Source organism: Pongo abelii, chromosome 19 (assembly GCF_028885655.2).
Source record: "Pongo abelii isolate AG06213 chromosome 19, NHGRI_mPonAbe1-v2.0_pri, whole genome shotgun sequence".
Lineage (NCBI taxonomy): Eukaryota > Metazoa > Chordata > Mammalia > Primates > Hominidae > Pongo > Pongo abelii.
The window spans coordinates 3,147,455-3,170,504 of record NC_072004.2 but is presented as its reverse complement, the minus strand read 5'-3'; the positions used below and the strand labels follow the sequence as shown (position 1 = coordinate 3,170,504).

The 23,050-nt window shown below is 43.5% G+C and overlaps 2 protein-coding genes across 2 annotated transcripts in view; one reads left to right on the top strand and one right to left on the bottom strand.

Moving 5' to 3' along the window:
• Positions 1–2,440: 2,440 nt before the first annotated feature.
• LOC100433488 (olfactory receptor 1L6) lies at positions 2,441–4,423 on the bottom strand. Its single transcript, XM_054535358.2, is given in 3 exon segments — positions 2,441–3,072; positions 3,074–3,108; positions 3,111–4,423. Coding segments are annotated over 3 exon segments (942 nt in total). The 5' UTR covers positions 3,757–4,423; the 3' UTR covers positions 2,441–2,811.
• Positions 3,061–23,050, top strand: part of LOC100439423 (olfactory receptor 3A1) — a 77,174-nt gene continuing 57,184 nt past the window's right edge. The window contains 1 exon segment of the mRNA XM_054535360.2: positions 3,061–3,561. The gene's annotated coding sequence lies outside the window, so the exon portion shown is untranslated.

Here is a 23,050-nt window from a genome sequence, read left to right as displayed (position 1 = left end):
ATTGAACATATTAGCGTGATTTCAAATATGAAAAGATGGGATTATTTGTGCTTTAGACATCATTTTGATACCCATTTTCACAGATAGAACTGGTCTATAATTGTATTCATGTCTTGTATTTTTCTTCTTCAGTAAATTAGTTAGCTATTTTAATTTTACTTAATTTTAGGTTCTGGAATGCATTATATAGAGCCTGGGGATTATTCCTTGAGAGTCTGAAAAGGGGAGTATTTGGTCCTTGAAATTTTGAAAAACACAGAAAGCTTCCTCACCCAAGGATTTTTTTACTGTAATATAATTTAAATATAGTGCACGAATCTTAAGTGTACAGCTTGCTGAATGTGACACCCATGTGACCACTGTACAGATCAAGATATAGAGGATTTGTGTCACTTCAGAAATTTTCCTTGTGCCCCCTCCTTGTGAGTCCCCACCCACATCCAGAGGTAATGACTAATCTGGTTTCTACTACCAGAGATAAATTTGCCAGCTCATGAACTTGGAATAGATGGAATCATACAGTATTTTTTTTCCGGATTCTTTTACTCATCATAAAGTTTTAAAGATTTATCTATGTCGTGTGAATCATCAGAGTTCAATCTTTTTCACTGCTACATAGTACACCATTGAAATGATTATGCCACAGTACTTATTCCTTCTGCTGATGAACATTTGGGTTTTTCAGTTTTAGCTACTACGACTGAAGCCTCTGTGAAAATTCTAACACACATCTTTTGTTTTCATTTATTTTGGGTACTTCAGGAGCAAAATTTCTGGGCTGTAGACTGGGTAAATATTAAAACTTTGGGCACTGCAAATAGTTCGCAAAACAGTTTTATTCTTTTACATTCTTACTAGCAATATATGAGGGTGTTAATTGCTCCACATCCTTGCTAACATTTGATATTATCAATCTTTTATTTCTAGCCATTCTGATGGGTATGTAGTAGTATCTTATGATTTTAATTTGTATTTCCCTGATGAATAATAATGTTGAATATGTTTTCATATGCTTGTCGGCTTCAAGACTTTCATTAGAGGTAATTTTTTTGGCTTATTTTATATTATTGTCTTCATTTTCCCTTCTCAAATATTTATTTTAATGGTCTATTCAGACATTGTATATATTGAGCCAGCTTTTGCAGTTCATCTTTGCTTAGGAAAGTCTTATTTTGATTTTTAAATTTACTTGAGAAGTTTTAGAAAGACTTAAAAAATCTTCGTGATTATATTCTTTTTAAAAGTGCCTGCCATGTAACAGTTCCTCACTAAATGTTAGCTTTTTTATTTTTTTTGAGACAGAGACTCACTCTGTCGCCTAGGCTGGAATGCAGTGGTGCAATCTCGGTTCACTGCAACCTCCACCACCTCCTGGGTTGAAGTGATTCTCCTGCCTCAACCTCCCCAGTAGCTGGGATTACAGGCACCCTTCACCACACTCAGCTAATTTTTGTATTTTTAGTAGAGACAGGGTTTCACCATGTTGGCCAGGCTGCTCTTGAACTTCTGACCTCAGGTGATCCACCTGCCTCGGCCTCCCAAAGTTCTGGGATTACAGGCGTGAGCCACCACGCCCGGCCAGCTTTTATTATTTTTATTGCAAGAATTTCCATTACAACCTTGCAATAGTGAAAAATTAGAAAAACATAAATATTTATTAATGAGGCAGTGATTAAACTGTGGAAGATCCACAGTACAGGAATGTATGGCATGAAGTCAAGAATCAAGGCATTCTGTTTGTGGTAATAAGACACGCTCTTCTAGATGTATTGTTTCATAAAAAAAGGAAACTGCAGAATAATAGATATAAATAGAATGACACTATTTATGTTTCAAAATCAGAATAATATATATAAATAGAATGACACTATTTATGTTTCAAAATCAGAGCAAGAGAGCAAGAGTGAAGCCAAGAGCAAGAGATTCAACTGATAATTGGGATGGCGGTGGAGGTTCATTTGGGTGGTAGTCAAACAGAACTTTAACTCTGAATTTTTACATTAAAAATGCTTGATACAGTATCTAGGAAAAGAATTTAAATTATTTTAAGCCACTTAAAAAATAACTGGATCTTGAAGTTTCTCCAGGAGGAGTCTGCGGGGGCATCCAACAACACCTCTTTAAGATCCCCCCTTGGGCTGGGCACGGAGGCTCACGCCTGTAATCCCAGCACTTTGGAAGGCCCAGGCAGGGGGATCACTTGAGGCCAGGAGTTCAAGACCAGCCTGGTCAACATAGTGAAACCCTGTCTCTAGTAAAGAAAATACAAAAAAATTAGCCGGGTGTGGTGGCAGGTGCCTATAATCCTGGCTACTTGGGAGACTGAGGCGGGAGAATCGCTTGAACCCGGGAGGCGGAAGTTGTAGTGAGCCGAGATCGCACCACTGCACTCAGCGTGGGCACCAGAGCGAGGCACTATCTCAAAAAAAAAAAAAAAAAAAAAAAAAAAAAATCCATTCCTTCTCAAGCTTCCCCGTCCACCCACCGGGTTCCTGCTAGTCACACTCTTTCTTCTCCCTCTTCACAAACTATTTCCCTACCTCCATTTGCTGTCTTTTCATTTACTCAAAATTTAAAAGTAGAATCTATCTCACACATTCAGACAACACACGAATTCAACCTACCATGTATCCATCACTACAGTAAACACTTTGTCATATTTACTTCGGGTCTAATTTCTTATTTAACAGAAATAAGACGGGGTAGATCGAAATTAATAGTGCTTTGGAAAGCCAAAAAACAAGTTTTTTTTTTTTTTTTTTTTCTGTAACTGTTATTATGAAAATAAATGCCAGTGAGCCAGATTTGACCTCACGCCTCTTGGGGTGCAGCCCTCCATCTGAGCCCCCTTTTCAGGGCGCCCTTGACCTCTTTGTTGCGAAGGCTGTAGATGAAAGGGTTCAAGGTCGGCGTGATGACAGCGTAGACCACGCTGGCCAGGCGGTCGTAGCGGGCTGAGTAGGCAGACGACGGCCGGAAATACACGGAGAGGACAGAGCCAAAGAAAAGCGCCACCGCCACTAGGTGGGCCCCGCAGGTGGAGAAGGCGGGGCGCCGGCCGCCGGCCGAGCGCAAGCCGAGCACCGCGACCAGGATGCGCGCGTAGGACAGGAACACGAGGAACAGCGGGGCCAACACCACGGCCAGGCCCTCGGAGAAGATGGCCGTCTCAGCGGCGGACGTGTCCGAGGTCGCCGAGCTCAGCATCACCGTCATGTCGCAAAAGAAGTGGCGCACGGGGGTGGGGTAGGGGTAGGAGAGCGCGGAGAGGAGCAGCGTGTGCAGCAGCGAGTGCAGGTGCCCCACGGCCCACGACGCACGCACCAGCGCGGCGCAGCGCTATGGCGTCACCAGCGCGCCGTAACGCAGGGGCTGGCACACCGCCGTCGCGCGGTCGTAGGACATGGCCGCCAGGAGGTAGCTGTCCGTGATACCCAGAGCCACGAAGAAGTACATCTGGGCAAAGCACGCCTGGAAGGATATGGCCTGGCCCGGGTGGAGCAGGCCGGCCAGCAGCCTGGGGACCGTCACGGTGGTAAAGCAGACGTCCACGAGGCTCAGGTGACCCAAGAAGTAATACATGGGGGAGTGGAGGGCCCCGTCGGACCTCACCAGCACCACCATGCTCAGGTTGCTCAGGGCGTTGAGCAGATAGATGCCAAGGAAGAGCAGGAACAGCAGCGGGTGGGCGTCTGTTCCGTCCACCAGGCCGAGGAGGAGGAACACGGGGGCAGATGTGAGGTGGGTCGGAGCCATGCAGTGGACTGACAGGTGGCAATGCCGAGGGGAGGGAGGAGGCAGTCGGCCGAAATTCTAGAACTGCGGGTAGACTTCCTGCATGTTGAAGTTCCAGATATATATTTTAATATATATTTATAAATATATAAATTTCTGCTTGCTAAATGGATTGAAAATCACGTTGCTCATCCAATAATCTTAATTTTATGAAGAAACGGAATCTCAGAAGAGTGTTCTAGCGTAGTGGGTAACTCTCAAACTTTGGTGTAGGTCAGACCTGCTTTGAATCCTGGCTCTACCACAAAGGTGTTGAGACCTTTCTGAGCCTCAGTTTCTTCTTCTTTAATGAGGAAAATATTAGTGGCTACCCATGGAATTGGTTGTTGGATACAGTGAATAAGTTTAAAATACTTCGCACAGTGCCTGGCATATAATAAGCACTCAAAACTCCTCTATCATCTATCTATCCAAACTCCTCTATCTATCTATCTATCTGTCTATCTACCTACCTACCTATCTATCCTCCTCTATCATCTATCCATCTATCTCTACTATGTGATCTATCATCTATGTAATCTATCTAACATCTATTTACTTAATCATCATTATTTGTTTAAACAATTAGGAGCGGAATTCGGACCCAGGCCATTTGAATACCAGTCTAAATTTCTTCATAAAGCACCTTACTGCATTTACCATTCATTTGTTGACCGCACATTATATGGTTCTTCGGGAATTGACAAGCTTGCATTTATTTATTTATTTACTTATTTATTTTGAGACGGAGTTTCACTCTTGTTGCCCAGGCTGGAGTTCAGTGGCGTGATCTCAGCTCACCGCAACCTCTGCCTCCTGGGTTCAAGCAATTCTCCTGCCTCAGCCTCCCGAGTAGCTGGGATTACAGCCATGTGCCACCACGCCCGGCTAATTTTGTATTTTTTTTTAGTAGAGACGGGGTTTCTCCATGTTGGTCAGGCTGGTCTCGAACTCCCGATCTCAGGTGATCCACCCGCCTCGGCCTCCCAAAGTGCTGGGATTACAGGCGTGAGCCACTGTGCCCGGCCAGACGAGCTTTTTTTTTTTTTTTTTTTTTTTTGGTAAAGAATCATATAGTTAATATTTTAGGCTTGTGGTCCATATGGTCTTGTTGCAACAACTCAGCTCTGAAGTTGCAGTGCTAAAACAGGCATCAACAAAAAGTAAATGAATGGCCACAGTACTGTTCCAATAAAACTTTATTTACAAAACAGGTGGTGGTCTGGATTTGAACAATTTGCTGACCCCTGTACTAGATACTGTAGAGAGCAGGAAGATGAATGAGTCTTAGCTTCTGCCCCCAAACAGGTTGACCTGCAGTAGCTTGCAGCATGTTTAATACTTTATTAATTTTATGAACCAAGCAGGAGTAAATTATTCTTCCTAGAGAAATTTGGGAAGAATTCAAAGAAGAGGAGAGACTGGAACTGGGTCTTGGTGAATGAATCAGGTTCACCAAACAGACATGATGTTGTGTGGGACAGGGAGGGCATTCCAGACTGAATGAAGAGATTGTATGGGGTTGTTGGCAGAGGAGGCATGGAGTGAAGAGAGTAAAACATCCACACATGACAGTGGGAAAGGCTTGTCCTTGCTCTGTCCTCAGTGCACAAAATCAGCTGGAGAAAACACTTCTAAATTTTTCAGTTAACCAAGTGACTTCAGTTATCTCAGAAACAATGCACTCATTTTGTCCCCCATTTAATCTCTTCCTTAAAACACCACATTCTTTTCTCCCATTGCTTCAAGGTTTCTAGCAGTGTTCAACCAATCTAGCACACCTACCCTTTGCCAGGAAAGCTCCAGGCTTTGGTGAAATCCTGGAGAATGGACTAAGTCAGGTCTTAGCAGGGAAGCTCCTTGCAGGAAGGAGCTGCATCTCACTGTCTTGTCCAGTGATCTGTATATAATATTTATTCAATAAATATTTGTATACAATATTTATTCAATAAATATTTGTTGCATGAAGCTTTTGGAAGAGCAATGAGTGAAAACAGAGGTGAAGGGAGTGTGAAGGAGAGGGTGATGGACAAACACCAAGGCAAACTCCTGTCAACTTCCTAAGGTAACCAGATATATAACATTTTTTATATTTTGCTGCTTCTCTATCATTGTCACCCAGTTGCCGTCCCAGGGAAATCATCTGCTATGCCCCTTCCAACCCCACCCCTTGCCCCAATATAGAGTGGTAGCATCAGAGAGCCAGGACCTTGGCACCCCTCCAATCCATTCTCTTCAGATGTAGGATTCTTCTCAACTGACTCCTAACCCTCACTCCCCAAACTCCTCTTAGGCAGGTCGTGTGATGCAGTGAAAGGAGCACTAGCTTTAGAGCCACCTGGATTTTCATCCTGATTGGCTGTGGAAACGTGGACCCACTTCATTTCCTCTTCAGTCTCCTCATCTGTAATGGGGATATTGAGGCCTCTCTTACATGGTTGATGTCAAGATTAAAGAGGTAACACATGTACAGAAATGTAGCAGAGAACGGATGCTAATAGATGTTAGTTCCTTTTTCCTCAGCTTCTGATGGTTTCTCTCTGTTCCCTGATGGCGTCTTGAGATAGGCCAGTCCAGCGCTGGAGGACTATAGTTAAGTGTTTTTCTTAATCTCAACTGAAGTCTGCTTTCCTGTAACTTCTACAAATGATTCCAATTTTGGCCTCAGAGCTACACATGCCAAGCCTGCTTTCTCTGCAGCTTTTCCCATAGTGGCCAAAGGAACCTATTCTATTATTCTTTTCTTCAACCCAAACACCCCTGGTACCTTAGATCTTTTCTTATAGAGCCATACTTTTAGGTCCTTTTCCATTCTGGTCACTTTCTGCTTTGTCCATGTTAACAGGAGTTGGACATGATGCTCTAGCCGTGTGATGGCTCAGCCGCACAATTCATGCCCCTTTATTCAGTGCCTTTATTGGGTCCGGCATCGTGCTGGGCTCTGGAGCTCTAAAGAAAGGCCAGTCATTGTCCTTGACCTCCAGCTAGGCACAATGTAATAAGCACTACACTAACTGCATGAACAAAGTGGGGGCGGTTTCCTCTGCTAGATGATTTGGAGAAGATTCCAAAGAATAAGTGGAATTCGAGCTGAGTTTGGAAGAATGAGTAGGAGATCACCAGATATACAGATGCTTGGGAATGGAAAGGACATTTCAGGCAGGGGAAAGAGAGTGTGAAGGTATAGGAAGATGTTTTGTGGGTTGGTTAGAGCTAAAATGTGGCCTCTTCCTCCCTAGTGCTGTAAGGCAGAGTTTGGACATGGGGTCAGGGAGGAAAATAGGACATGAGGAAAAGAAGATAGCAGAGAAATGTTGGGTTTTCTCACCTGAAGGGCAGCATGCCAGAACTCAGTACTCTCTGCAGAGATTATTGGCTGGTCTCCCTCCCAGCCAGAGGTACCCAGTCTTGAAGGCAAATGTGTTGTCATCCATCTCAGCTCAGAGACTTCAGTGGGTTTCCTGTGGGCTGAGACAGAAGCTGTATATATAGAGAACACCACATCTATAAGGGCTCTGGGAATTCCTGAGCCATACTTTTCCCACTCAACTTTACTTTCCTGCCAGTTTCCCTCTTGCCTACTGGATGCAGGGCTGAGCCATTTGCACTCATACAAATATCCCGTTGCCTGTTAGATATAGTGCTGGTGGCTCAGCCACACATCCAGAGCTTTCCAGCATGGCCCCACCTTCTCACATGCCTTCCCTGTATGCTCCTCCCTACCTGAAATACTCTTCCTACCCTATCCCAGTACCCCGCCCAGCTCCACTCCTCCAAGAAACCCCACCTCCTTTCTTGACTCCCCAGCCCACACGAACACTTAGCACTCCTGTTTCTTGTACCTCTCATTGGGAACTTGGCCCTCATTTGCTGGTATAAAGTGAGGATTTCTTTTTTGTTTTTTGTTTTGTTTTGTTTTTTCTGTAATGCTCATCTTCCCTGCTAGATGATGAGCCTTCTGAAGACAAATGTTTGTCTTTCCTCATCTGACCTCAGGCTTGGCACAAGGTTTTGTCCTAACTTTCCTGGCAAAGTCAGGGAAGGCTCCACAGAAGAGGTGGCATTTAAGCAGGGCGAGCTTGAAGGACAAGGCATTCAGTGGACACATAGGAATAGGAGAGAATTCTAGCAAGAATTCCTTTCCACGTACAAAGGAAATACAAGAGAAACTCCAGGAAGCTTCTTAACCTCTTTGAGCTTCATTTTTCTTTTCTCCAAAAGTAGGATAAAAATACCATCCTCACAGTTTGCTTATAAACACTTTGCAAATAGTAGGTGCTTCATAAATGTCAGTTTCCTTCTCCATCTCCTGACGACTTCAGGCAATGGGGAGATATGTTGACTGAGTTTGTGTCAGCTCCTGTTGAAACACGTGGCACAGAGCAGGGCTCCCTGGATGCTGAGCTGCTGTTGCGGACACATAGCCCTTTCCTCAGGCCCAGGTCAGGCAGGTGTCTGCTGTGAATTGAGCAGGAAGGATTGATTATTTAAGGTCACAAAACGAGGCAGGGATGCTTAGGATCTAGAATTAAAAAAAAAAACCCTATGTTTGAGGCAGCTCACTGCCTCCAACTCCATGCTAAAATGGTCACTTTTGGAGCACACATTCAGATGCCCCAAGACACGGAAGTGCACAGGGATACACGCTTGCACACAGACACACACGGATGTATCCCGATATGTCCAGGCACACAGACATGCCAGAGATACACGCACACCCACCAGGACAGGAATATATGAACGTGGGCACATACAAACACTCAGTCCCTTACACACAGACGTAGACACCTACACAGATCCATGCACTAGAGAAAAACATAAGTCATATATGCCACATATACATGCAATACCCAACAGGCACCCTGCCCCCAAACAAATGCCAGAGACATAAAACCTCAATAGATGCTCCCAGACACACTGAGGCACACACGTGAGTCTTACACGCAAACATCCACATACCGGTTCCCTCCTTCCTCTCGCTCTCTTGCCTCAAGTCTGCCTGCCTCAACAGAGTGGAGAGTGGGCAGTGGTAAACAGGGAAACCATCACTGGCCCCCACGCTCTCAGGCCTGGGGGTTTCTATCCAATTCCTTAAATCCAGTCTCTCCCTGCCAGCTCAGATTCTTCTCTTGATGGTGTGCCCAGTAACCTTCTCTTCAACCACAGGCTTAGTCCTGGATGAGCCCTTTCTATTCCAAGGATCTCTTCTCCTCTACTTCCTTCTGCCAACTTCTTACTCATTTGTCTTCAATAATGTATTCAAACATCGTAACTGTTGTATCTACTCCATGCCAGGCAGGTACTTGAGCACTGGCGGGGGAGGCATTCAGAGATGAGTAAGACAAAGTCAGAGAACTCACCATTCTATCCTGGTATCAGGCAACTGCCAGTGATTCCTAGATATCATTCCACCCAACACCCATGTCATAGACAGCGAAAGCAGCACCCGGAGAACCGTGTCTGCAGTCGCTCAGTGATCAGGGGATCAGTCAGAGTCCAGATCCTGGGCTCTGAACCCACCTATGGTTCATCCACTTCCCTGTGCTGCCTGCCACACGTTGGCAGGTCGTTCTCGTGTATTGCTCTCCCTCAGACACTTGATTTACTCCCCTTCCCTTTCTGCCACGATTCTTCTGCTTCCTCCCAGCAAGTCTGCGAGCATTGACGAGCTCTGCCCTCCACAGCTCACCCACAGAGGCTAATCTGCTTCAGGCAAAGGGGGAGTTACAGCAGGTGCGCCCTGGAGAGGAAGACTGGCCTCAGCAGCCAAAGGCAGGAGGAGTGGCCTGCAGGCTGGGAGGAGAGGGGCCACCCACTAATTGATTAGCCTGGAAATTCTGTGGAGAGTTATGGTGGCTTCTGAAACCGCTGGCCCCTTGAGGACTCCTCAGTCCTCAGCTAGCGCAGCCTCCCCTCCCCTCTTAGGCTAGAAAACTGAGTAGGAGAGGGGGTATCGAGGTGTGTGGGAACCCAGAACTGAGGTAGATGCCTCTCAGTGTGGTGACTGGCCATGCTGATCTGCTGTGCTCAGAGGATGATGCTGTCACTCCCCTGCCCCTTCTATGCAGGATGGCATGTAAGGGACGGGGTGTGTTAGTGACCCTGGCCTCTTCTCCCTGGTTTTTCCCACCCTGAGCTACAACCATCACCCCTAAAGCTGCGACCTCACCGTGTGATTCCTCTGCTCACGGAAGAGCTCTTCCTCCTAATTGCACTGTAGGCAGTGAAGTGGAGCTGGGGGGTGCCCTTCCCTGAGCTCCAGGCCTGCCTCAGCCCCTGAGCTCCCACCTCACCCAGAAGCTGGGGGAGGAGAGGAAGGGCTGGAATTGCCAGCAGATTTGCTCCAGGACAGTAGGTTCAGGGATCGTGGCAGCTGAGCCTCACACCCCATGTGGAGCTGCTCTTGGTGGACTTCAGGGTTGACGCTCTCTGTTACTCCTCTGCTCAGGTTGGAGTTGTGGGGATCTCAGCCTTGTCCAGCTGGTGCCAGAGCAAAATGACTTCTGTTCCTTGTTCTGACTGTCGTGTCTGTTCCTTGTTTTGACTGTCGTGTCCTCATTGGCCTCAGCAAAGCAGCCCTCCTGGATCTGGAGGGGCCAACCTAACTTCCCAGACTGGACCAATTTCTCCTGAGGACAGTCTCGTTCTCTCATCTTTCCTTTCTCCACCTGGTCATGCCTTTTAGTTCTTGTGGAACTGATGGTCGCGTCCCATGGAATGAACTTCTCCAGCTTGACTATTCATTCACTTGAAAACATTCACTCAGCATATGGGGTCCCAGCCTTGTTGATCTCTGAGGAGTGTCAGAGAAGTTGTGGAATGAGAGATATTCAAGTCCCCACTAGCTTTTGACCCTAGGTGAGGCATTTCTCCCCTGTGAGTCTCAGCTTTCTACCTGGTAAATTGAGAGGAGTAAACTGATGATCCTTTCATGTTTGAAGGTATAAAGTTTTGAGGATGCATATTTCATAGTTAACAGGTTGCGGGGAGAAGACTTGAGCACAGTGAGTTACAGTGCTTGGCAATAAGTGCCCTAGGAGCTGAAACGAAACTGCACCTGTGGCTTGAGTGTTCAGGGAGAACTTCCTGGGGGAAGTGGTATTTAAACCAAGAAGAAAAGTGGGAGGATTTGGGCATGTGGGAAGTACCTGGGAACCACAGTTTATGCAGAAGTGATAGTGGTGGCGCGTCTGGAGCAGCCACTGCAAGGATGCCAGCTGCAGCAGGGGAGGTGCAGCCAGGGCTGCATGCTCGGTGGAGCTGGCGGGGGCCAGGAACAGGTGGGAGCCCCACCCCCTACCAAGTTGGTGAGGCAGGAGCCCCACACTCCCAGGCGCAGCTGCAGCCGCCCAGCCGTGGCTCCAGACCCGGCATCCCTGCACTCTTGGGGGTCCAGGAAGCCCCCTGTCCCCACGGGCTTGAAAGTGCCTGCTCTGCTCTGGCCTCTCCCTACTCCTGGCACCTGCTCCAGGGCAGAGCAAAGTTGTGGCCGAGCCTGGGCATTGTTGCAACCCAGCCAGGTGTGCACACACTCAGGGGGCTGACATGCCAGCCCCCTGCTGCCTCTGCCGCCTCCAGACTTTGGACACCAAAGAGTGTGGGAGGGGAGTGTGGGGAGGGCGGTGTGAGGGCAGCTTGGCGTGGGCCTGCAGATGCCTCTCAGTGTGGACAGCCTGGGCACCACAGACAGCATGTTAAAGGCAGACAGGTTCCTAGGTGGGAAGGGGCAGGTCCTGGTGAAACCCCACCTTCGAGCCAGGTATGGCCTGAAGCCTGGGGGCCAGGCTGCCGGTTCCAGGTGAAGTCAGCAGCCTGGTGTGCGAACCTCATTGGTGACCATTCAGCCAATCGGATGGTGCTTTCGTTTCTCCTTGTTATGTTTTCATTTTCTCCTTGTTATACACCTAGGAACAGAACTGCTGGGTCAAAAGGTAGTTATATGTCTCACTTTCTTAGAAACTGATAAATAGTTTTCCAAAATGGTCAGACTAGTTTACACCCCCTTTGAATATTTGAGAGTTCCAGTTTCTCGACATTCTTGTCAACACCTGGTATTATCAATTTTTAATTTTAGCCTTTCTACTGGCCCTCTCATACTGTATTATGTCATCTTTTTCTTTATCTGTATGGTCTCAGCTATCCTCAGAGTCTTCTTTTCCCCAGAGAAGTGCCTGTAGCCCTCACCTTGGTGTCATCTGCCTGATCAATGGAGCAGCTTGGTAGAGGAGACTCAGCAGCCCCTGTGCTGTACGTAATAGTCATGGCCATGCCAAACCCGTTCATCTAAAGCCCGAGAAACAAATGCTTGAAGGAGTCTTCGGGGGTAAATCTCAGGGCCAAAATGGTCTCTTCCACTTACAGTCTCAGTGAGGTAGGCAAAGAATGTGGGCCCATTAAGGAAGAGAGAGAATAAAGCTAATAAAATAAGCAACAATAATAATGATAGCAGCTACCCTTTATTGAACACCTACCAGACATTGCCTTTGTTGCTTATATGTTGTCATTTAATATTCCTAACAGCTCCATGAAGTAGGGCATTATTATTTTCATTTTATAAATTACAAAACTGAGGCTGGGAAATGCTAGTAAAATGGCGGTTAGGAGACGGGACTAACGTGCAGCTCCCCCTTGGATGGACAGAACACCATGTGGAGACTCACGTTGTGAACTTTTGCTCCAAGAATCACTACAGGAAGATACAAGCAAAACCAAAAGAATTCACATACCCTTTGAAAGAAGCAGCTTGTCACTGCAAACTCTGCAAGACAGCTGAAAAACTGTGAGTTTTCAACGTGTGGGAGGGAGAAAAGTCTGCCTCCAAACCCACATCCCCACTAGGGAACCTGAAAATCAGATCATGGGAGAGAAGGATTTAACCTTAACTAGAGCTGAAGCAGGTTTAAGGAACCGAGCAAAATATAAAAATAGAAGAAGCAATAGAAAGAGCCCTGTAGGCACCCCTGGTCCCCAGCCCAAGCCCAGGGAAGCCATCCCTGGCCTTATCTCACAGGGATCCTTGGGAAAGGCAGCCAGCAGAATTGGGGAGGGGCCAACAGGTGAAGGAAGCTTCTGGCTGAACTCTGTAATAAGGCAGGCAGGGAGAAGCAAGACCTGAGAGCCCTGCTTGCTTTCTCAGTGGGGAGGCTTGTAGTCTGGGGGAAGATCTCAGCCCTGCTGCCTGGACATAAACTCAGTGCTATTGGTGGGGCATGATGGGAGTGGGACTGGCCTTTCTGGGTGCATGGAAGCTGGGTGACACCTGTCACTGCTGGTTTTCCCCACTTCCCTGGTATTATATATGATGCAGCAAAGGCAGCCATATTCCCCCTGGGATCATAACTCCAGTGGTCTGAGACCCACCCCTCCATCCCCCACAGTGGCTGCAGCAAGCCCTGCCCAAGGAGAGTCTGTGCTCAGACCCGCCTAACCCTGCCTCCCCCTGATGGTTTTTCTCTACCCACCCTGGTAGCCAAAGACAGAAGACGTAAATGGGAGCTCTATGGCCCCAGCCATCACCTGAGAAACTCCATTATTTCTCCTGGCCAATGTAGGGCAAGCTTATATCTCCTTTCTACTATCGTAGCTGGTGCTCTCTTGAAAGTGCTACCTCCTGGCTGGGGGCCAACAACCTAAAGCCATTACAGCAACTCATAAGGAACAAGCCTGCTCCAAAGAAGGAGAAAACAATAGCTAATTCCACCGTTTGCAACACCCTGGTCAACCAGAGATCCTGAGTTTGTCCATGTGACAACTTAACTGCTAGCATGACCAGGATTTGAGAAACCCAGTGCACTAAACCAAACTACAACCAGGCACTCCCACAGAGTCCATTTCACTCTTTGCCACCTCCACCAGAGCAGGTACTCATATCCACAGCTGGGAGACCTGAAGACAGATCACATCACAGGACTCTTTGTAGACATTCCCAAGCACCAGCCCAGAGCCCAGTATCCCTGCTGGGTGGCTAGACCCAGAAGACCAAGAACAATCACTGCAGTCTCACTCTCAGGAAGTCCCATCTCTAGGGGAAGGGGGAGAGCACCATATCAAGGGATCACCCCATGGGACAAAAGAACCTGAAGAGCAGCCCTTGAGTTCCAGATTTTTCCACTGAAACAGTCTACCCAAATGAGAAAGAACCAGAAAAGTAATTCTGGTAATATAACAAAACAAGGTTCTATAACACCCCCAAAAGATCACACTAGCTTTCCAGCAATGGACCCAAACCAAGAAGAAATCACTGGGCCAGGCACATTGGCTCATGCCTGTAATCTCAACATTTTGGGATGCTGAGGAGGGTGGATCACTTGAGATGAGGAGTTTGAGACCAGCCTGACCATCATGGTGAAACTCCCTCTCTACTAAAAATACAAAAATGAGCCAGACATGGTGGCACATGCCTGTAGTCCCAGCTACTAGGGAGGCTGAGGCAGGATAATCACTTGAACCCAGGAGGCAAAGGTTGCAGTGAGTTGAGATCGTGGCACTGCACTCAGGCCTGGGCGACTGAGTGAAACTGTCTCAAAAAGAAAAAAAAAAAAAAAAAGGAAGAAATCTCTCAAGTCTGGGTGACCGAGTGAGACTATCTCAAAAAGAAAAAAAAAAAAAAAAAAAAGGGAAGAAATCTCTAAAGCCTGGGCAACTGAGTGAGAGTGTCTCAAAAAGAAAAAAAAAAAAAAAAAAAAGGAAGAAGGCTCTGAATTGCCAGATAAAGAATTCAGAAGGTTGATTATTAAGCTACTCGATGAAGTACCAGAGAAAGATGAACACCAACTTAAGGAAATTAAAAAAAAAATGCAGGATATGAGTGAGAAATTCTCTGGAGACCATTATTCTAAGTTAAGTAACTCAGGAATGGAAAACCAAACATTGTATGTTCCCACTCATAAGTGGGAGCTAAGCTATGAAGATGCAAAGGCATAAGAATGATACAATGGACTTTGGGGACTTGGGGGAAAGGGTGGGAGGGGAGTGAGGGATAAAAGACTACAAATTGGGTACAGTGTATACTGCTTGGGTGATGAGTGCACCACAATCTCAGACATCACCACTAAAGAACTTATTCATGAGATGAAACATCACCGTTCCCAAATAACCTGTGGAGCTAAAAAATAAAAATAAATAAAATAAAATCTTGAAGGACCATGGGGGAAAAAGTCTCCAGAGAAATAGAAACCATAAAGAAAAGATAATCACAACTTCTAGAAATGAAAGACACACTTAAAGAAATGCAGAATACACTGGAAAGTTTCAACAATAGAATCAAACAGGTAGAAGAAAGAATGTCAGAGCTCGAAGACATGGCTTTCAAATTAACACAATCTGATGAAGACAAAGAAAAAAGAAAAATGAGTAAAGCCTCCAATAAATTTGGGATTATGTTAAACAACCAAACATAATAATTGGTGTTCCTGAGAAAGAAGTGAAATCTAAAAGTTTGGGAAACTTACTCAAGGGAATAATTGAGGAAACCTCCCCTGGTCTTACTAGACATCTAGGCAACCAAATACAAGAAGCTCAAAGAACACCCTGGAAATTCATTGCAAAAAGATCATCACCTGGGCACATAGTCATCAGGTTATCTAAAGTTAAGGTGAAGGAACAAATCTTAAGAGCTGTGAGGCAAAGGCATCAGGTAAACTATAAAGGAAAACCTATCAGATTAACAGCAGATTTCTCAACAGAAGCCCTACAAGCCAGAAGGGATTGGGGTTCTACTTTTAGCCTCCTTGAACAAAATTATCAGCCAAGAATTTTGTATCCAGCAAAACTAAACTTCATAAACAAAGGGGAGATAAAGTCTTTCTCAGACTGACAAATGTTAAGAGAATTTTCACTACCAAGCAAGCACTACAAGAAATGCTAAAAAGAGTTCTGGATCTGGAAATAAAACTTTGTAATACAACAAACTGGAACCTCCTTAAAGCATAAATTTCACTGGGCCTATAAAACAGTAACACAATAAAAAAGAAACCCAAGGAATTCAGGGAACAATGAGCATGATGAACAGAACAGTACCTCACATCTCAGTATTAACATTGAATGTAAATGGCCTAAGTGCTCCAGTTAAAAGATGCAGAATGGAAGAATGGATAAAAATCCACCAAAAAAGTATCTTCTGTCTTCAAGAGGCTCACCTAATACATAAGGACTCATGGAAACTTAAGGTCAAGGGGTGGAAAAAATTATTCCATGCAAATGGAAACCAAAAGCAAGCAGGAGTAGCTATTTTTATATTAGACAGAACAGACTTTAAAGCAACAGCAGTTAAAAAAGACAAAGAGAGACATTATATAATAAAAACGATTAGTCCAACAGGAAAATATCACAATTCTAACTATATATATACCTAACACTGGAGCTCCCAAATGTATAAAACAATTACTACTAGAACTAAGAAATGAGATAGATGGCAATGCAGTAATAGTAGGGGACTTCAATACTCTACTGACAGCACTAGACAGGTCATCAAGACAGTCAACAAAGAAACAATGGACTTAAACTATAACCTAGAACACCTGGACTTAAAAGATATTTACAGAACATTCTACCCAACAACTGCAGAAATATACATTCTTTTCATCAGCACATAGAACATTCTCCAAGATCGACCACATGATAGGCCACAAAACAAGTCTCAATAAGTTTAAGAAAATGGAAACTATATCAAGTAATCTCTTAGACCACAGTGGAATAAAATTGGAAATTAACTCCAAAAGGAACCCTCAAAACTGTACACACTCATGGAAATTATATAAGCTGCTTCTGCATGATATTTGAGTAAAATCATGATGGAAATTAAAAAAAATTGTTTCAGCTGAATAAGAGTGACACAACCTATGAAAGCTTCTGGGATGTAGCAAAAGTAGTGCTAAGAGGAAAGTTCATAGCATTATATGCCTACATCAAAAAGTCTGAAAGAACAAGTAGACAATCTAAGTTCACACCTTAAGGAACTAGAGAAACAAGAACAAACCAAACCCAAACCCAGCAGAAGAAAAGAAATAAAGATCAGAGCAGAACTAAATGAAATCCAAACAAAAAATACAAAAGATAAATGAAACAAAAAGCTGTTCTTTGACAAGATAAATGAAACTGATAGACCATTAGTGAGATTAACTGAGAAAATAAGAGAGAAAATCCAAATAAGCTCAATTTGAAACAAAATGGGAGATATTACAACTGATACCACAGAAATACAAAAGATCATTCAAGGCTACTGTGAACACTTTTATGCACACAAACTAGAAAACCTAGAGGAGATGGAGACATTCTGGAAATATACAGCCCTGTTAGATTAAACCAGGAAGAAATAGAAACTGAACAGACCAATAACAAGTAGCAAGATTGAAACAGTAATTTAAAAAATGCCAACAACACAAAAAAGTCCAGGACCAGATGGTTTCACAGCTGAGTTCTGTCAGACATCCAAAGAAGAATTGGGCCGGGCACTGTGGCTCACACCTGTAATCTCAGCACTTTAGGAGGCCAAGATGGGCAGATCACTGAGCTCATGAGTTCAAGACCAGCCTGGGCAACATGACGAAACTACAAAAAATACAAAAATTAGCCATGCGTGGTGGCATGTGCCTGTAGTCCCAGCTGCTCGAGAGGCTGAGGTGGGAGGATAGCTTGGGCCTGGGAAGCAGAGGTTGCAGTGAGCTGAGATTATGCCACTACACTCCAGCCTGGGTGATAGAGCCAGAGCTTGTCTCAAAAAAAAAAAAAAAAAAAAAAAAAAAGTACCAATCCAACAGAAACTATTCAAAAAGGTAAAGAGGAAATCTTCCCTAAATCATTCTGTGAAGCCAGTATTACCATAATACTAAAATCAGGAAAGGACATAACAAAAAAAGAAAATTACAGACCAATATCTTAGATGAACTTAGATGCAAAAATCCTCAACAAAATACTAGCTAACTGAATCCAACAGCATATCAAAAAGATAACATACAATGATCAAGTGGGTTTCATACCAGGGATGCAAGGATGGTTTAACATATACATAAGTCAATAAATGAATACACCATGTAAACTATTAAAAACAAATCTTATGATCATCTCAATAGATGCAGAAGAAGCATTTGACAAAATCCAGCTTCCTTTTATGATTAAAACCCTCAGCAAAATTAGCATAGAAGAGACATGGCTTAAGGTAATAAAAGCCGTCTATCACAAACCACAGCCAACATTATACTGAATGGGAAAAGTTGAAAGCCTTGCCGCTGAGAACTGGAACAAGACAAGGATGCCCACTTTCACCACTTCTATTCAACATAGTACTGAAAGTCCTAGCCAGAGCAATCAGAGAAGAGAAAGAAATAAAGGGCATCTGAATAGGTAAAGAGGAAGTCAAGCTGTCGTTGTTCACTGAAGATCTTATTGTATAACTAGAAAACCCTAAAGACTCACCCAAAAAGCTCCTAGATCTGATAAATGAATTAAGTAAACTTTCAGGATACATAATCAATGTCCACAAATCAGTAGCACTGCTATACACCAGCAGCAACCAAGCTGAGAATCAAATCAAGAACTCAACCCTTTTTACAACTGCTACAAAAAATACATGTATACTTAGAAATGTAGCTAACCAAGGAGATGAAAGATCTCTACAAGGAAAACTACAAAACACTGCTGAAAGAAATATAGATGACACAAACAAACGGCAACATATCCCATGCTCATGAATGGGTAGAATCAATATTATGAAAATGACCATACCACTAAAAGCAATCTACAAATTCATTGCAATGCTCACCAAAGTACCATGATTATTCTTCACAGAACTAGAAAAAACAATCCTAAAATTCAAAAGGAACCTAAAAAGGAGCCTGCATAGCCAAAGCAAGACTAAGCAAAAAGAACAAATCTGGAGGCATCATGTTACCCAACTTCTAACTATACTAAAAGGCTGTAGTTTCCAAAACAACATGGTACTGATATAAAAACAGACACGTAGACCAATGGAACATAAAAGAGAACCCAGAAATAAATTCAAATATTTACACGCAACTGATCTTCGACAAAGCAACGAAAACCTAAAAGTGGGGAAAGGACACCCTATTCAACAAATGGTGCTGGCATAATTGGCAAGCCACACGTAGAAGAATGAAACTGGATCCTCATCTCTCACCTAATACAAAAATCTACTCAAGATGGATCAAAGATTTAAGTCTAAGGTTTGGAACCATAAAAATTCCAGAAGATAACATTGGAAAAACTCTTCTAGACATTGGCTTAGGGAAAGAATTTATGACCAAGAACCCAAAAGCAAATGCAATAAAAACAAAGATAAATAGATGGTACTTAATTAAACTAAAAAGCTTATGCACACCAAAAGAAATAATCAGCAGAGTAAACAGACAACCCACAGAGTGGGAGAAAATCTTCACAAACTGCATCTGATAAAGCACTAATATCCAGAATCTATAAGGAACTCAAACAAATCAGCAAGAAAAAGACATAATTCCATCAAAAAGTGGGTTAAGGGCATGAATAGACAATTCTCAAAAGATATACAAATGGTCAGCAAACATAGGAAAAAATGCTCAACATCACTAATTATCAGGGAAATGCATATCAAAACCACGATGAAATACCAGCTTACTCCTGCTAGAATGGCCATAATTAAAAACTCAAAAAATAATAGATAATGGTGTGGATGTGGTGAAAAGGGAACACTGTTGGTGGGAGTGTAAACTGGTACAACCACTATGGAAAACAGTATGGAGATTCCTTAAAGAGTTAAAAGTAGAACTACTATTTGAACCAGCAATCCCAGTACTGGGTATCTACCCAGAGGAAAAGAAGTCATTATGTGAAAAAGATACTTGCACATGCATGTTTATAGCAGCACAATTCACAATTGCAAAAATATGGAACCAATCTAAGTGCCCATCAACCAACAGGTGGATAAAGAAAATGTGGCATACATACATATACACACACACACACACACACACACACACACACACCATGGAATACTACTCAGCCATAAAAAAGAATGAAATAATGGCGTTTGCAGCAACCTGGATGGAGTTGGAGAGCATTATTCTAAGTGAAATAACTGAGGAGTGGAAAACCAAATATCGTATGTTCTCACTCATAAGTGGGAGCTAAGCTATGAGGATGCAAAGGCATAAGAATGATATAATGAACTCTGGGGACTTGGGAGGGAAGGGTGGGAGGGGTATGAGGGATAAAAGATTACACATTGGGTACAGTGTACACTGCTTGGTGATGGATGGACCAAAATCTCACAAATCACTACTGAATAACTTCTCCATATAACCAAAAACCACCTTATCTTCCCCAAAATCTATTGAAATAAAAACAACTGAGTCTGAGCTATAAATTGCCAAAAGTCACAGAACTTGTAAATGGAAGATCCAGATCAAGTCTGAAGGTGTGGCCCTGACAGGTCATTGCTTCCCAAAGTCTCATCTTTATATTTGCTTCCCAAAGTCTCACTTCCCAGAGTGAGCCAGTGGGACTGGCATTCATATTTCCTAGAGCCTTATCAATTATCTGGATAGTGGAAGAATCATGTGGCCCACTAATGTTCAGGACCAGTTGCAGAGGCTGATTAGCCCACACCAGTCTCAGGGTAATCTCACTGCCTTGGCTTATAATTTGTCTCAGGGCCAGCATATGACCTGGTTCTGGCTAATGAGATGACAAGGAACATTGACTGGGAGGGATTCCATTGGCAATGAAAGGACAAACACTGTATGCCTCTAGAGGGGTTTACTGGAGAAGAGATTATCCACAGTGTTTCTGCTGAGCTGGCTGCTGTCTTTCACCTGGGATTTCCCTCAGTACAGCACAGAGTACAAAGCCCAGAACACTGACCGGATTACATTTTCTCACAGATTTAAGAATATCTGCCATGAATGTTTTAGGGCATTTGTGTGTGTATGAAAAACTGAGATGAAACAAATTGGAAAATCATAAATCTCCATAATAGGGGTAAGGTAGAGAGAGTACCAGATGTTCTTGGGGTTGTTCATCATACTTACGTTTTTTCTGTTGCTGTTGCCCAGTGAAGCTTTTCACAAGAAGCTGTAACAATTTTTTAAAAACTCTCTTTTTGTGATTTCCAGGCTTTTGTGGCATCCAGGAACTGTGGTATGATAAATGACAAGCTGAATTTTCTGAAATATTTTCAGCCTGTGAGAGATTTCTCATTTTAAAATTGCAACTAAAGATTTTCTGTTTCCCCAACATTTTTGCATCAAGCTAAAAGGTCAGTTCCCATGGCACGGTCCCTGAGATTCTGGGATTAGCTAGGATGGGGCAGGTAGCTGGAACAACACAGATTAATATGAAAATGAGAATATCAGTATAGTGGCCACTCTATGTCCATTCTTCAACGTATAAATCTGCTATTATTTCCTTTTGGGGAACTGTTTCACTCCTTCTACATGATCATGGTTTGGACAGTGAATCCAGTTGCTTTCCCTTTGCACATGTTAACTTGAAGGGATGGTTGAATAATCCTTCCATCAGATGTTTTCTGCTAACTAGTCCCTGGTATATTGACTCTTGAGTGAAAATACACAGGACTGAAGAAAGACTAGACACCATTCATCCTAGCAGTGGTACCCAGGAGAGACATTCAAGGACTTCCTATTCTCAAGAACCTCTTTGGCTTCCTGAGTCCTGCGTGTTCAAAGCTGGCTCTTCAGTCTTCCGTTTGATGCTGTGATCTTCCCCAGGCATTTCCAAAAATTTTTCATTTTTGCATAACCAAGCTAGTTGATTTCTGTTGCATGCAATTAAAGAAATGATGGCAAAGACACATTGTATTTTTCACCTTCCTCTGCACTTAGGTTGAGGCCATGAATACAAGTGTTGTGTGTTACTTTTGGTCTGACTCAGCTAGGACCCCATGCAGCTCCTCCATCCCTCTCTTCCCTGCTGCAGTAACCTCAAGGTGTTGGGTTCCAAGTTCAAGATGATGGAGCCTCTGTCAATGTGGGTCCTTGACATGTGGGTATAGATCACTGTGACCATATGAGCACATGGCATGATTGAGAGACAAGCTGTGTTGTGTTAATCCACTGAGATTATGAAGTTAATTTGTTACCTCAGCATAGCCTCCATTATCCCAGCTGAAACAGAGCACTGATTGAAAGGGGCAAAAGGTGACAAACTCAGTGATGTGGCTTCTGACACACATCCACTCATGAGACCATTTGTCTTTCCCTCAGTTTCTTTATTTCCTCAAACAACAACAAAAAGTAGTTTCCCCTGGAAGTCCTGGGTCATCAGATCAGATTATTTTTTCCTAATTTACTTCTGAGTTTTATGTTTATCTCTGTTGTATGCTTTGTGTAAGATCCCATCAATCTTATTTTCTGGTATACCCCCACATACCTAACATAGAGCCTGGAACTATGAATTTTTGTAGAATGAATTGTTTTCCAGACTTCTCAAGGTGTTATAATACTTTCATTCAATGGCCTGGTGAACTGTAGTGACACAATTTGGAGTTGGTTATGATCAAAGGAGCCATTGTCTTACTCAGCTCAGGGTTTGCTCTGGTCATCATTAGACCATTTCTTAGTTCTCATTGTTGCTGCTAACTTAAAAAAAGCATTCTCTATGTGTAATAGTGGAATTATAATAGAATAATATAACAGTGACCTGTAATTAATTGCTTTTTTTTTTACCTTAATGCTTATATGTTCTGCTTATTGCTAAGTATTTCAAATGCACATATAATTTCCTCACTGATGGGCACTTTAGTTGATTCCATATCTTGGCTACTGTGAATAATGCTACAATGAACATGGGAGTGTAGACATCACTTTGACATGATGATTTCACTTCCTTTGGTACCCAGGAGTGAGATTGCTGAATCATATGGTAATTCTGGTTTTTTATTTCTGTTCCAAAATGGCTGTACTAGTTTATATTTCTACCAATAGCATACAAGGGTTGCTTTTTCTCCATGTCCTTGCCAATGCTTGTCATCTTTTAACTTTTTGATAATAGCCATTCTAACATGAGTAAGGTGATATCTCATTGTGAACTCACTACAGTAGAGAGTAGAATGGTGGTGACCAGAGGCTGGGTGACACGTGGACAGGGATGGGGGGCATTGGTCAAAAGGTACAAAGTTTCAGTTAGGAGGAATAAGTTCTGGCAATCCATTGACCAGCATGGACCATAATTAATAATAGCATATTGTATGTTTCAAAATAGCTAAAAGAGAGAATTGTAAATGTTTTCATCACAAAGAAATGATAAATATTGGAAATGAGATATGCTA